The sequence below is a fragment of the Dysidea avara genome, chromosome 6 (genome assembly GCF_963678975.1).
Source record: "Dysidea avara chromosome 6, odDysAvar1.4, whole genome shotgun sequence".
Taxonomy (NCBI): Eukaryota; Metazoa; Porifera; class Demospongiae; order Dictyoceratida; family Dysideidae; genus Dysidea; species Dysidea avara.
The window spans coordinates 18,052,710-18,065,441 of NC_089277.1; the positions used below are offsets into that span (position 1 = coordinate 18,052,710).

General features: G+C 38.2%; 1 protein-coding gene across 2 annotated transcripts in view; it reads left to right on the forward strand.

Annotated features, from left to right (window-relative positions):
- The window catches only part of LOC136257411 (U4/U6.U5 tri-snRNP-associated protein 1-like), a 43,547-nt gene that overhangs the window by 25,627 nt on the left and 5,188 nt on the right, over nt 1-12,732 (forward strand). For both annotated transcript variants that reach the window (XM_066050604.1, XM_066050605.1), the window contains exons 16-25: nt 110-169; nt 605-658; nt 898-956; nt 2,104-2,168; nt 2,964-3,021; nt 9,170-9,221; nt 9,755-9,824; nt 10,279-10,338; nt 10,390-10,424; nt 11,129-11,179. In XM_066050604.1, the coding sequence (XP_065906676.1) occupies nt 110-169; nt 605-658; nt 898-956; nt 2,104-2,168; nt 2,964-3,021; nt 9,170-9,221; nt 9,755-9,824; nt 10,279-10,338; nt 10,390-10,424; nt 11,129-11,179 (564 nt within the window). The remainder of the gene's footprint in view (nt 1-109; nt 170-604; nt 659-897; nt 957-2,103; nt 2,169-2,963; nt 3,022-9,169; nt 9,222-9,754; nt 9,825-10,278; nt 10,339-10,389; nt 10,425-11,128; nt 11,180-12,732) is intronic.

The window sequence follows — 12,732 nt, forward strand, 5'->3', positions numbered from 1 at the left end:
TTTTATATTTTGCTGTATGTGTTATATCATACGTTGTCTGTTGCATGAGGTGCACATCATGTATAACAATATACTGTACAGTAGTTTATATTATTTTGTTCTACTACAGGTTAGTCTAGAAGGTGTACAAGCCAGAGTTGCGTCAGAATACTATAGTGCTGAAGAAATGGTGAACATTAATGTGATGCATACACACATCATTGTAAATATATGAGTTGTGTAATCTGTGAACGTTTGATTGTAGACAGCTGTTATATTTGCATGTATGTGTGTACAGTGAATTACCCCCTCCCTCCCCATTCCCCATCTACAAACTTGTTTTAGACACCGTGTAAGAAGTTTCAGGGGTGAACACGTATGTACGTGTCAGTAATACAATTTGGACTGTAGACAAGTGTATTAACTATCAAGGTGCTGTCCATGTGTGGCCTTTAAATTAATTTGTTGAGGTTTCACTGCATTTGAAAGATTTTACGTCATCGGAAACAGACGTAGTGTAGTAATTATACAGGTTCATCTGTTTTCATACATCAACCACCTTGTTTGTACTGTACTTTTGTGTGTAAGTTATTGTAATAATTACCTTGTGTTATTTCTTGTGCAGTTGAAGTTTAAGAAGCCAAGGAAGAAGAAGAAACTCAAGAAGCAAGCCCTAAAAGTATAAATATTACATTATTTTTTTGTTGTGTGTTTCTGTATGTTGCTCTGTGGCATGTAAACGTATAATATAGTAGAAATGGTATACAAGTAACACTTACACAAATGTACCATTACTGTAATGGACAAATTGTCTGGCATTGTTTTTGTTGTTGTGTGTGTACTTTTACATATAATGACATGTAACTACATGTGTGATATATTTCTGTCATTTTACCTGCTGCGTTGTGTATGTAACAGCCTGATGACTTGGTTCCACTGGCTGATGGTGATCCCAGTGAGTTTGACCATGGATCAAGGTGTGTAGTGTATAGTATGTACACATTGAGCTGAATCCTCAATAACATAATAACTCATCAGGGATGCAAGTACACATGATCTTGAAATTTGGCACACTTATGGTACTGCTTGACCTGCTAAAAATATTTCAAAATCTTTTCGTTCAAAAGTCTGACGTAACATTTATGACCAATCAAAATTTTCACCATACATTTCCTATGGGGAAGCCACAAAGTGCAATGTCCATTGCAGTCTTTTCCTGAACTTGCAATGAAGTCAAAGTGTGTGTGTCTGTCATTGACACCTTTGCTGTCACCATTGTCCATCTGGTTGACTGAAATGTTTATTCTCTTAAGAAAAAATCCACTATTAATTTTTAGGTGTTTTTCAGGATTCAGCTCAACTTGTACATACTATAGTGTGTAGTGTAGTGTAGTGTAGTGTGTGGCATATACAAACATGCACACAATGTGTTTTTTGTGCTGCAGTATGCTTGTGTGGTATGTACGTGTTTGTGTGTAGTTAGTTTTGAATTGTGTACATTACATGTGTGCATTGTATTTATGTAAAGTGCTAGCGTGGGTGAAGATGAAATGAATAGGAGTGCTATTATTTTAGCACTGAACGGAAAATACAGCACTGCGTACAGAAAATACAGTACTTTTGATCACGTATGTAACATTTTAAATCGCCAGAAGTAGGCAAAATGATGCTATCTATTTGTTTTATTATTTTTTATGAAGGCTTTACAGCACATGTGCTGAAGGTCTGTAGGACACCTGGTCCTACAGCCTCTTGAAAGTTGTTACAGAAAGTGTGTTTGAAAAGGTGGAGAAAGGAGAAAAAATCCATGACTGGACCTGGGCAGCCTCGAAACTGCAGCCATCCGTTATGTCCAAACTTGTACTGTGTAGACACTTACTGAAACTGACGTGGTTTGAGTCTACAAAATGAATACTTTTGACAAAGATGACCAAAAAGCAGTTGAAGCATTGCCACGCTTGTGCAATATGAAATAAATAGCAGTCTGGTGTGGTCTTGAGCCGAATACAGCACTAGTCTCTCTCCCACACCCTCGTGCTATTTTTTCCGTAATGCACTTGCGGCAGTGCTTTAACTAGTATATGCAAACTTATAATATGGATCCTGTACAAACTTGATGTTTAGGAGCACAGGCAGGAGAAGGTTAGATGAAGAGGATATCAAAATGGAAACAGATGATGCCATTATAAGTATGTGTGTGTGTCCAGTTTGTTTGCATACACACATTTATACTGTACATGTTACTAGGGATACACTGATACCACTTTTTAACAGCCGATCCGATACCGATACATTTTGGTGGAAAATTGGCCGATACCTGGCTGATACCGATACTTTGCCATAGAGGCATTATTTACAAGAAACAGCCAGTATCTCCATTAAAAAACACTTGCTAATGTCTTATAGCACTGATTGTTGGTTTTGTGGCCATTATTACACAATCATGATGTTCAATCAGCACATATAGCTTGAATGAATCTTGTTTCCTGTCTTACTACAATCATAATCACTGGCTTCTTTCAAGTAATTCATGGTTATATGCTCTTCCTTAATACTCCATTCCACTCGCTACATATGCCACCATCTTGGAAAACAATTAAATGACATCATACTAAGTATTGGTTATGGTATTGGTGACTTAAACTATAACTGATACCACACATACACACACACACACACACACACACACACACACACACACACACACACACACACACACACACACACACACACACACACACACACACACACACACACACACTCACACATGCATGCATGCGCACACACACTCACACACGCATGCATACACACACACATACACACACACGCATGCATACACACACACACACACTCACACACGCATGCACACACACACACACACACACACACACACACACACACACACACACATACACTCACACACGCATGCATGCACACATATACATACCTACCTATATTAACTATCAATGTATTTTCTTTTATAGACAGTATAAATTGGGACATGGAGCCATCAGAGCCAGTAGTCAGCACTGCACTACAAAGGTAATGTGATTGTTGTACACAGTGGTATGGTCATGTGTTTATACATGTCGTGGGTAAGCGAAGCCTCTTTATAATCACCACAACTGCCATTAGGTAGAGTATTACTATAAACTATGTCTGTGTGTCCAGCCTCTTTATAACTGTGTTGTGCACGTGTGATAATAATTCGGTGCCCTTAAAGATTCCCTCACTAGTTCTATGCTACCGTGTAAAACTTTCCAGTAAATAGATTTTTGAACCAGAAAATTTCCATTAGAATGTAATTTCAATTTGCTTATGTATTTTGAAGAATTTTAGGATTTTGAGAAATTGTGTGAATATTTGCTAAAACCCATGAGATAATCTCAACTTGTCATGTAAGCTATGTGCATAAGTACTCGGCGTGAAGCCTGCAGTGTACCAGTATTCTAAGTCAGTAGCCAGTGACTACAAAACCCAGAATAGCCATTGTTACTTAAGAGTCTATCATTCCCTCTCTAGAATTTGCTTGATGGGTGGCTGCTACCAGTTTTTTCAAACAGTACACTTATGACAGTCTGCCATACAAATTGACTTTGGTTGGCCTCATTGATTGTACTGTACCTCCATGGTGGTAGTGAATGCCTTAATGACTTATAAACGGCACCTCTATTTTCTCTACCCCTTTGGATTATAATTTGGATTACATGAAAGAAAATTGCATTTAGAGTTTAATTTCATAGACAAACAGAAAAGAAGGGTTTTCATAAATCCAGACTAAAACCCTTTAGAATTTATGCATCTGTTGTACATCACTGCAGTGTGTGAAAATAAATTAGAGCACTGCAGATGGTAGCAGGAGAAGCAAGCTACGTATAACATGGGCTCGACGTAGGTGGCCGCTATAGTGAAATGTGCTTATTAACCCATTGACAGCCAAATTTGCCAGGACCCCTGGCCGAATTGCCGAATCGCACCACTGTCCAGTACACAGAACTACTTAGTAACCATATGTATATCTAAATACTCGCTATAAACTAAGGAGGTTGACTGTGTTGTTTTTGTTTACATAACAGTAACCGCAACGAAGTTATTAGACAACAAAGTCTAAATTTTGGTAAAAACCAGCCCGAACAAACAACGGAATCCCAACTAGCTATTTACTAAGGTGCTTACACTCCAAAGAACTATTCTATACAGTTTACTTACAGTGTGATCCATTCCACAGCTGGTTTCTTTGTGATTTGTCCCATTTCTGCTATTGCGCATGCGTATCTGTACTCATGTCCACCATGCCACGTCTGGGATAAAGCAGTCGACTGTCGACTTTACCTGTCTCCATCGATGTATAACACTTTCTTTGTTATCAGCTAGTAGATTTTAAGTTGAAGAACGATTTAATTCGCCTATTATAACAGGTTACACCTTACGCTATTACATAACAAATGCGCACTAGTCCGGGAAGGATCCGGTTATCCCAGAAACGGGACCTCTATGGATGTGTCCGTTTCAGTACTAGCGCATCTTGCTATGAAACGCGTTTTACAAGTTATAGCGAGTCTAAAGTTTATTCTATGAGTGAGTTATGATGCCATGCCGCCATATGGCGGCAGTGGCCATTAATGGGTTAATGAGGTCATGAAGTACACCTTAGCTATGGAACCTACTTGACATGGTCACTATAATGAGGTGGTCCTATTAATGAGGTGATGAAGTACACCTTAGCTATGTTTGGGACCTACTTGACATGGTCACTATAATGAGGTGGTCTCAAAGTGAAGTCTCACTGCACAGTAGTTTAGTCTACTATGAGGAAGCATGTACAAAACAATAACTTCCCTTTTTAGGGATACATAATCAGTTTTTCCTGAAGTTTTAATACCACATTTGGGTGTAAGGCTAATATGATTAATACAATTCCAGCCTGTTGTTTTGCAAGAACTACTGGAGGAGGATGCATGGGATGACAGGAGTGTCACTTGGTACACGTCAACATTGTACGCTGGTCTGTGCAGTAGGCACAACAATGAAAATTATCATATGGTGTGTGGTCTAGCCACATCTGGGCTGTGCATGCAGACTATATTAAATAACCAGATGTCACTCAAGTATTGTAGTATTGGGGGGAAATTCCACCGAAACTTTCAGTACGGCTGAAGCAATTTTCAGCCCTAGCCAGCCCTTTGAGACCTGAAAAGTGTGTTGATACAGTAGTGTGTGTTTTGTGGTATTGTTGCATAATCTGTGTGCTCTAGACTCTTTCCCCAGTTACAAGGAAACTTATAAAGTCAGTCTGTACACACTGGCTGGTCTCGATACTCATGTCAATCATAGGAGCAGAACTTACCATGCAGTCCTTTCCCTATACACATTACATCATCACACCACCTTTAAGGCATTTGTATCTTGGCAATGGTAACTCGTGTTGATAAAAATTTAAGAACTATTTTATGCAGAATCGTTTTGCAAATTTAATGACGTTTACCGTATTTACGCCATGTAGCCACACTTGAGTGGTGGCATGATAATGTCAAGGGCTTCAACATCATTTTTGAGCATCGAGTGATGGTGAAATTCAAATAGTTGCTGCATCAATATTATGAATAAACTCTGTAGCATTTAACCATGTAAATATGGTATTCTGAATCCGTGCACTGAAGAATGCAAGCCACTAGTATATCTGCAGGTATAGACAACCTCTCTTGTTTTCCTACTTCTTTTTCTATGATCCCTAGTCTCAACTTTAAAATTTCTATTGTTTATTAACATAATTACGACAAATGAACCAGTACATACCACATCAAAAGGAAGAATGATGCCAGGAGAATTGTGATTAAATTAATTTTGCATCTGAACATGTGCCCCGACAATCAATTACTGAAAATTGAAGTGACCATTGTGCTTTGTTTTCAGCTATGTTCCGCCCGTTACTTACCATTACAAATGAAGAGCAGTTTGAGAAGATCTCTGCAATCAATCCAGCCACTAAGGAAAATATGGGATGATTCCTGTAGGGGCTACTCACTGTCATGAACTGCCTTAATCTGTCAGCGAAGAGAAATGAGACACAAAGGAGGACAAAGTTAAGTCCATGATGCAGTAGTGCAACTGTACATACTACATACTGTGGTATGTCAAAAGGTACCTGTTGAGCTGAAGTGACCTTAACAGTGAAAAAAATTGAGCCTGTAGCCTCAACTACTACTGAGTTATCCTTGTCTGAAATCAATCAGTCAAGTCAATCAGTCAGTCGGTCAGTCAGTCAGCAGAAAACTCCACTTAAAAAAGAATTCATAGCAACCTATTGGAAACATTTTGGAGGCACTATGCCTTACCAATACTGCCAAGGCACATCATGAAGTAATAGGGAAAACTTTCAGGGGATAGGTAATAGGGGATAGGTTTTGGGATAATATTTTTGGTCAGAAAACTTTCACGATCCCTACAGTACTATAAACAAAGCCATATTATCATTAGTTACCATGAGTAAAGAAACCAAAGCCACACATAATAAAAGAGCCTGAAGGCTACCATAGATATACTGTACAGTCGACTCACTTCCTTAAGTACAGATCAGACATTTAATCCCTAATTCAGTCATGGGTATTGACTGAAGTAGGGATTAAATGTCCAATACAGGTATAGGCAATTCAACTTCTCTTGTTTCACTAGTTTTTAGCTATTCCCTTGTTTCACTACTTTTTTCTTTCATCCCTAATCCCAACTATGAAATTAAAACTACACCTCCAGCTAAGGACAACATTTCACAACATATAATTTTTGCTTATATCATCTTAACGATGTAAAGGCAGTTACAGGATAGTAGTGGTTTGGTGATGTTATAGGGTACTTCTTTTGGGGCACAATATATATTGTTGTAATAATTATTATTTATTTGTCCTGTCCTGGTCAGCTAACACTGCGTGTGTAGTATGATTTGTTTGGTCTATATAGTTACATGTGTGGTTTCCATGGTGACATGTTTATTTACTTTCTTTTTTTAATGCAATATTGTTTTGCTACACTTGTATGAGTTAGTAGCCATGGCGACAGCAGCTATTAGAACTAATTATGGATAATTGGTGTCATAGAAAAGTACCTCTGTTTTTCCTTTTTCATTCATGAAAAGGGACAGTGTACCACCATGTACATTGTTTATAAGATTTTTTTAAACCTGGTATATGACCACACCTGGCCACAGATCAGCTGTGAATGATCAACTTGTTGGGGGAAAGTTATCTGTCTGTTTTTCTGAATGTGCCCACGTCAACTTTTCATGTCAACTTTTCATGTCAACTACAACGCATACACAAACCATGATAAACATGCCAACAATAGAGTGCACTGTAAAACACTTATTTTCCTCATGTTTGTTGTCACACATGTTGTTTGGACTCTGCTAATTAATAGTATATAAGTGGGTGTATTATATATATATATTTTTTTGATAGCCTGCTTTTTTTCCACAATGACGTTTTTTGACGTCACAAAACAAAATGGCCGTGCTAGTGTGGGGACTTTGTACAGAGAGGTATTGGGCGAGATAGTGTTTCCCTATGATAGCGTTTATAAATTCGAAAAAGGGCGAAGGTGAAGTATATAGTATTTAATGCAATGCAAATAAGCCTAGTTGTGTCCGAATTTTTGGTCTGCTTTCCTTATTAGAATGCGTTTTGCCTTGTAACGGTACGTGTACTACATCTTACCCTTATTATCTCGTGGTTCCAAGTGTAGAAAACTATAGACAACATTCATTTCAAATACTGTGTGCTAAAGTTTCTGAAGCCCCCACACTAACACGGCCATTTTATCACTTATGACATCAAATTTCGTCATTGCGGATATTATCCATTCCAGCATAGAGAGAGTGTTGAACATTATAAGATGGGCTGGATGTCTGTACAAGTTTCCTGGTCTTTTGATTATTATGGTTTCTGGTCTGTCTCCCACTGACCCAATATTCAACATGTGGCTGGCTGCTAGCCAGCCACATGGGTAGTTATACACAGAATAATATTATGACCTGCAGTAGATAACCTTATGAAATTCTGTCATCCAACACGATGTAGTTTTAACTCTTTTGGATACTTGGTGATAAGCACTGTCCAATTACAGGGCTAGCAGGACTATAGTGACATCATTCCTTCTATGCTGGACAAAGGGCCATCCCTTACACCTGTGTGTGTCCTAGTTATAGAGGTTTCATAATTTCTAGGGTCTAAATGTATATGTGACCAGATTTTATAAAACCGATCCAAATCGCACATCAGGCAAAATCAAACTAACACCACCAGTGGATAGCTACACTATCGTACTAGTAGTTTTGACACTCAGTACCACTCAAACTACTTGAGGCTGGTTTCAACAGATGTCTTTTCTGGGTGGTGTGTAGAGCTTGAATGGTGGATTTAGGCCTTGTGAAGGACCTGGCTTGGCAAAAATCAGTGGTTTACTGGTGGACAGCCTGATAATGTAGGCCAGACGTTTTTCTGTGGATTTTGCTACATATCAACCACTAAGGAGCAAGCACAACCCTGTAATCTCGTCTCTGGACTCCAATCATGGTCTGTCACCATTTTGATGTCTAACCCTTGCCCACCCCGCCACCCCCCACCCTCCACCCCTTTGTGAGGACTCGTGATACTACTTCGCTCGTCCAATAGCTCAGATTTTCTATCTTATTTGGCGGGAAACTCTACAAGCAGCTACAAGTACTGGAAGTGGTCTGAAAGGTAACAGATTGATGCATCTTTAGTGTAAGTTTCATACGCGTGCTTGCTATCCTTGGAGAGTTATGCTGGCTTGAATTCTTTAAAACCGTTTATCTTGAAACTTCTAATGTGCGATTTGGATCGTTTTTCCAAAATCCAGTCACATATATACACTGATACAAATGGAGCCATGAAAATGTACCAAAGTGTCCACATTTCTCCATGTGCTTTTTAAGGGATTTGCTGTAGTCAAGGATTGAGGCTAACAAACTACTTAACACCCTACGTAAATCAAGGTGGTTTTCAAGTCTAGTGATTTTATCAAAGGGTGACGTCGTTACACTATATATTCCCATCCAAATTCTCTAATAGAACAGTCGGATAAATATAACAGTTACTTTGTGGTGACTGACTTGTAAGTTAGTGTATGCATGTCTTACAGTACAATACTTTAGCATAGTGTTATGTGTTAACTGTAGGGCAAAGAGGATCAAAAATGTTAAACAAGAACATTCATCAGTTGCTGAACGGGTAAGGATATACTGTTTACACTACATTTTTCGTCTGTATGTGTGTGTATCCACTTGTGTGTATGTGTATCCACATGTGTGTATGTGTATCCACATGTGTGTATGTGTATCCACATGTGTGTATGTGTATCCACATGTGTGTATGTGTATCCACTTGTGTGTATGTGTATCCACATGTGTGTATGTGTATCCACATGTGTGTATGTGTATCCACATGTGTGTATGTGTATCCACATGTGTGTATGTGTATCCACATGTGTGTATGTGTATCCACATGTGTGTATGTGTATCCACATGTGTGTATGTGTATCCACATGTGTGTATGTGTATCCACATGTGTGTATGTGTATCCACTTGTGTGTATGTGTATCCACTTGTGTGTATGTGTATCCACATGTGTGTATGTGTATCCACATGTGTGTATGTGTATCCACTTGTGTGTATGTGTATCCACATGTGTGTATGTAAGAAATGTTAGTTACAGTATGTACCTATTGTATCACATGATACTACTGTACACATGTGTATGTGCAGGTTGCTAGTTTGTTAGCAAATGCTCCGAGAGTAAAAGAAGAGCCCATTGACTATTCCCAGCAGGGAGATGGTAAGTAGTGATACAATTTGTAACTTACATGTAGTATATGAGCTTTTCAGCTATTAGAGTTAATAGTGAACTGTGTGTGTGTTTGCATGTGTGTTGTGTGTGTGTGTGTGTGTGTATGTTTGTGTACTTACACAAATCATAATGCATGTACCTACATACAGAGAAAACTCTATAATCTGATACTAAAATATTGTCAAGGTAGTAACTTAGAGAAAAGTTTTTTTGGTGCAGCAAACGGTGTCGGATTATAGAGGTGTCGGATTAGAGTGATTTCACAGGTGTCCCTGTGTTTGGCATGACCATAAAAATGGCAGATAGATTTTGCTTTACTTTCTGCTTGCTCTGTATTCTTATATTGTGTGCCAACTGTTTCAGTTTGTAAGAAGTATATGTAGTAAACACATGAAAAATATTGTGTGGTAACTCCGCATCTTTTTCATTGCTGTTCTGTTAGGGATGAGTTTAGTGTTGGATAGCACTGCAGAGTTCTGTAGACAAGTCGGCGGTGATGAAAGTAAGCCGTCACATCCTTATGGTACTTGTGTGGTACATGTTGCCTTCACAGGTGATAGGAGACACAGTGTAAAAGAAGAAGATATGGTGTGTGTAGTGTGTGTGTGTGTAGTGTGTGTGTTGTGTGTAGTGTGTGTGTAGTGTGTGTGCTGTGTGTGTGTGTGTGCCGTGTGTGTGTGCTGTGTGTGTGTGTATCTGTAGTGAAATATTTTGATTGAAAATGGGCAGATAGGATAGTGTTATTTATACCAATTGTGTGTGCTGGAGATGTGCCACTTCTAAGAAAAGGTTTTGAAGTACTGTGAAACTGGACAGAATATCATAACCGGTTACTGGGAAAATCATAACTACTAGTTATCCGGTTAACTGAACTTAATGAAATTTTCTCTATTTGTAATGTTGAATTCAATGCACCTTAGTATAGTTTATCAGATTACACTTGTAGTGGCCAAAGTAATAGTCAACATATCATTATACATAAAGCTGAATCTTATAACAAGTGTGATATCAATGTTGAAGAATGAAAACAATACATTTTTGCGTGAATATATTAGAGAATGGTTATCTGGTTATGGGAAGAAATAACTGATAACTGAATTTATAAAAATAACTGGTCGATTAATCAGTTAACCGGTTAAGTTTCACAGCTCTAGTGCTAATCCATATAGCTTTTAACTCCCTAGTTTGTATATTTTCTCATATGCTATGTGGTGACTTGTATATGTGACTGGATAGGTGTTACATGTATTTGTGTAGCTTGTGTCTTGCTTTTGAAAGAACATGTATTGTAGGACTTCAGTGATGATGGAGGACATTCTCCTAAGAGGCCAGAATCACCGAAGGTATTGTAACAATGTGTACGTGTATCTGCAAAATACCAAGTTGAAGATTGATTTGACCTCTAAAAGAATTAGCCAGCTGAGCATGTGCAGTAAATTTGACCACCCTAATATCCACCCATTACATTGCAAGCACCATAATATCTGAGCACCAAAAATGAGTGTTCAATTAGAGTAGTTTGATTAATCATGTTAGAAAAGTGTATGCTCTAATAGAGTAAGTGAGCAGAATTTTATGGTGAGTTTTACCTGAGCATTTTTGTGATGAGCTGGCCTGTACAGGAACAATCCTTGGTATGTCACATTCAAAAATAATAACCCAATTACCCCTGGGCTGTATGACATATTCAAGCACTATTGTTTCTCAGTGTTTGATAGTAAAACGTGGGCAATGCATTGGATTACTCTAATAGAACACACACTTAAATTCTAGTTGTCAAACTACTCTAATTGAGCAGTCACAATGTACGATACACTTGAAATGATATATTTAACAACTGTGTAGTTGCAGCTGATATACTTGCACTGTAGTCCAGCACCAGTTATTACTCCTTTGCACACTGTTACATCTAGAAACAAATAAACTAACTCATGTGCACTCTTAAAATTAATTGTATTAAATTAGACCTTCACCATAGCTCTATGATTGTGCAGTCAAGATATTGATATGCAAATATATATACTCTATATGTATCACGTTCACACCTCAGATCAAAGGGGCTGGCCAACCAGTTGGTGATTTTGTCCGGGTTACATCTGAATGTACCTGGGCTACATCTGGGCAGCAATTATGAGACATTAAGGCCAAAATCAATTGTGGGGTTTGATTAATACTCACGTGATTAGTATGCATGACTTGGATTTTGCCATGAAAACCACTCAGTGTTTTGTCACCCTGACTATCCTATGAGTTTAAAAAACGTTGGGCTATGGTGAGAACTAGTGCTATAGCAAGTGTTTCCACACGTTTTCAAGTACATTCATTACTGATAACTCAAAATTGCTAGTCTACATGATATAACCGCTATGCAAGTAGCTTCCCATCTAGGTCCAGTAATCATGCCATAAATGATTGATTAAAACATTAAACTCACATAACCAAAATTCTCCATGATATCTCTAGGATTTGTCCATTCATCATAGCCAAATGTAGCCAGAACATACTAGCTTCTGACCCATAATTGAATCTGTGTATATAACATATTCAGTAATTGCACTCATATTAGTTTGAGTTTGGGTGAATGATCGTCCAGTGCAGCCTATTAACCTGCTACAGATTTGAAACGTATTAGCTGTAACACGGGGAATTTGGGCTTTTGCCTGATAAGTATTTCCTCATACCCATGTTACAACTACAGTGAACCAAACCATCAGTTATCTGAATCCCTTTGTTCTCAGTCAATGATAAAAGTGTTCAGATAAGTGATAACTGAAGCCCATACCATTTATATACAGAGTTCTATTGAAATACTCTAATAGAACATACACCTGTTTAAAATACTCTAATAGAACAGTCATTTCCAATTTCAGATAAATGAGGGTACAAATAAACGAGG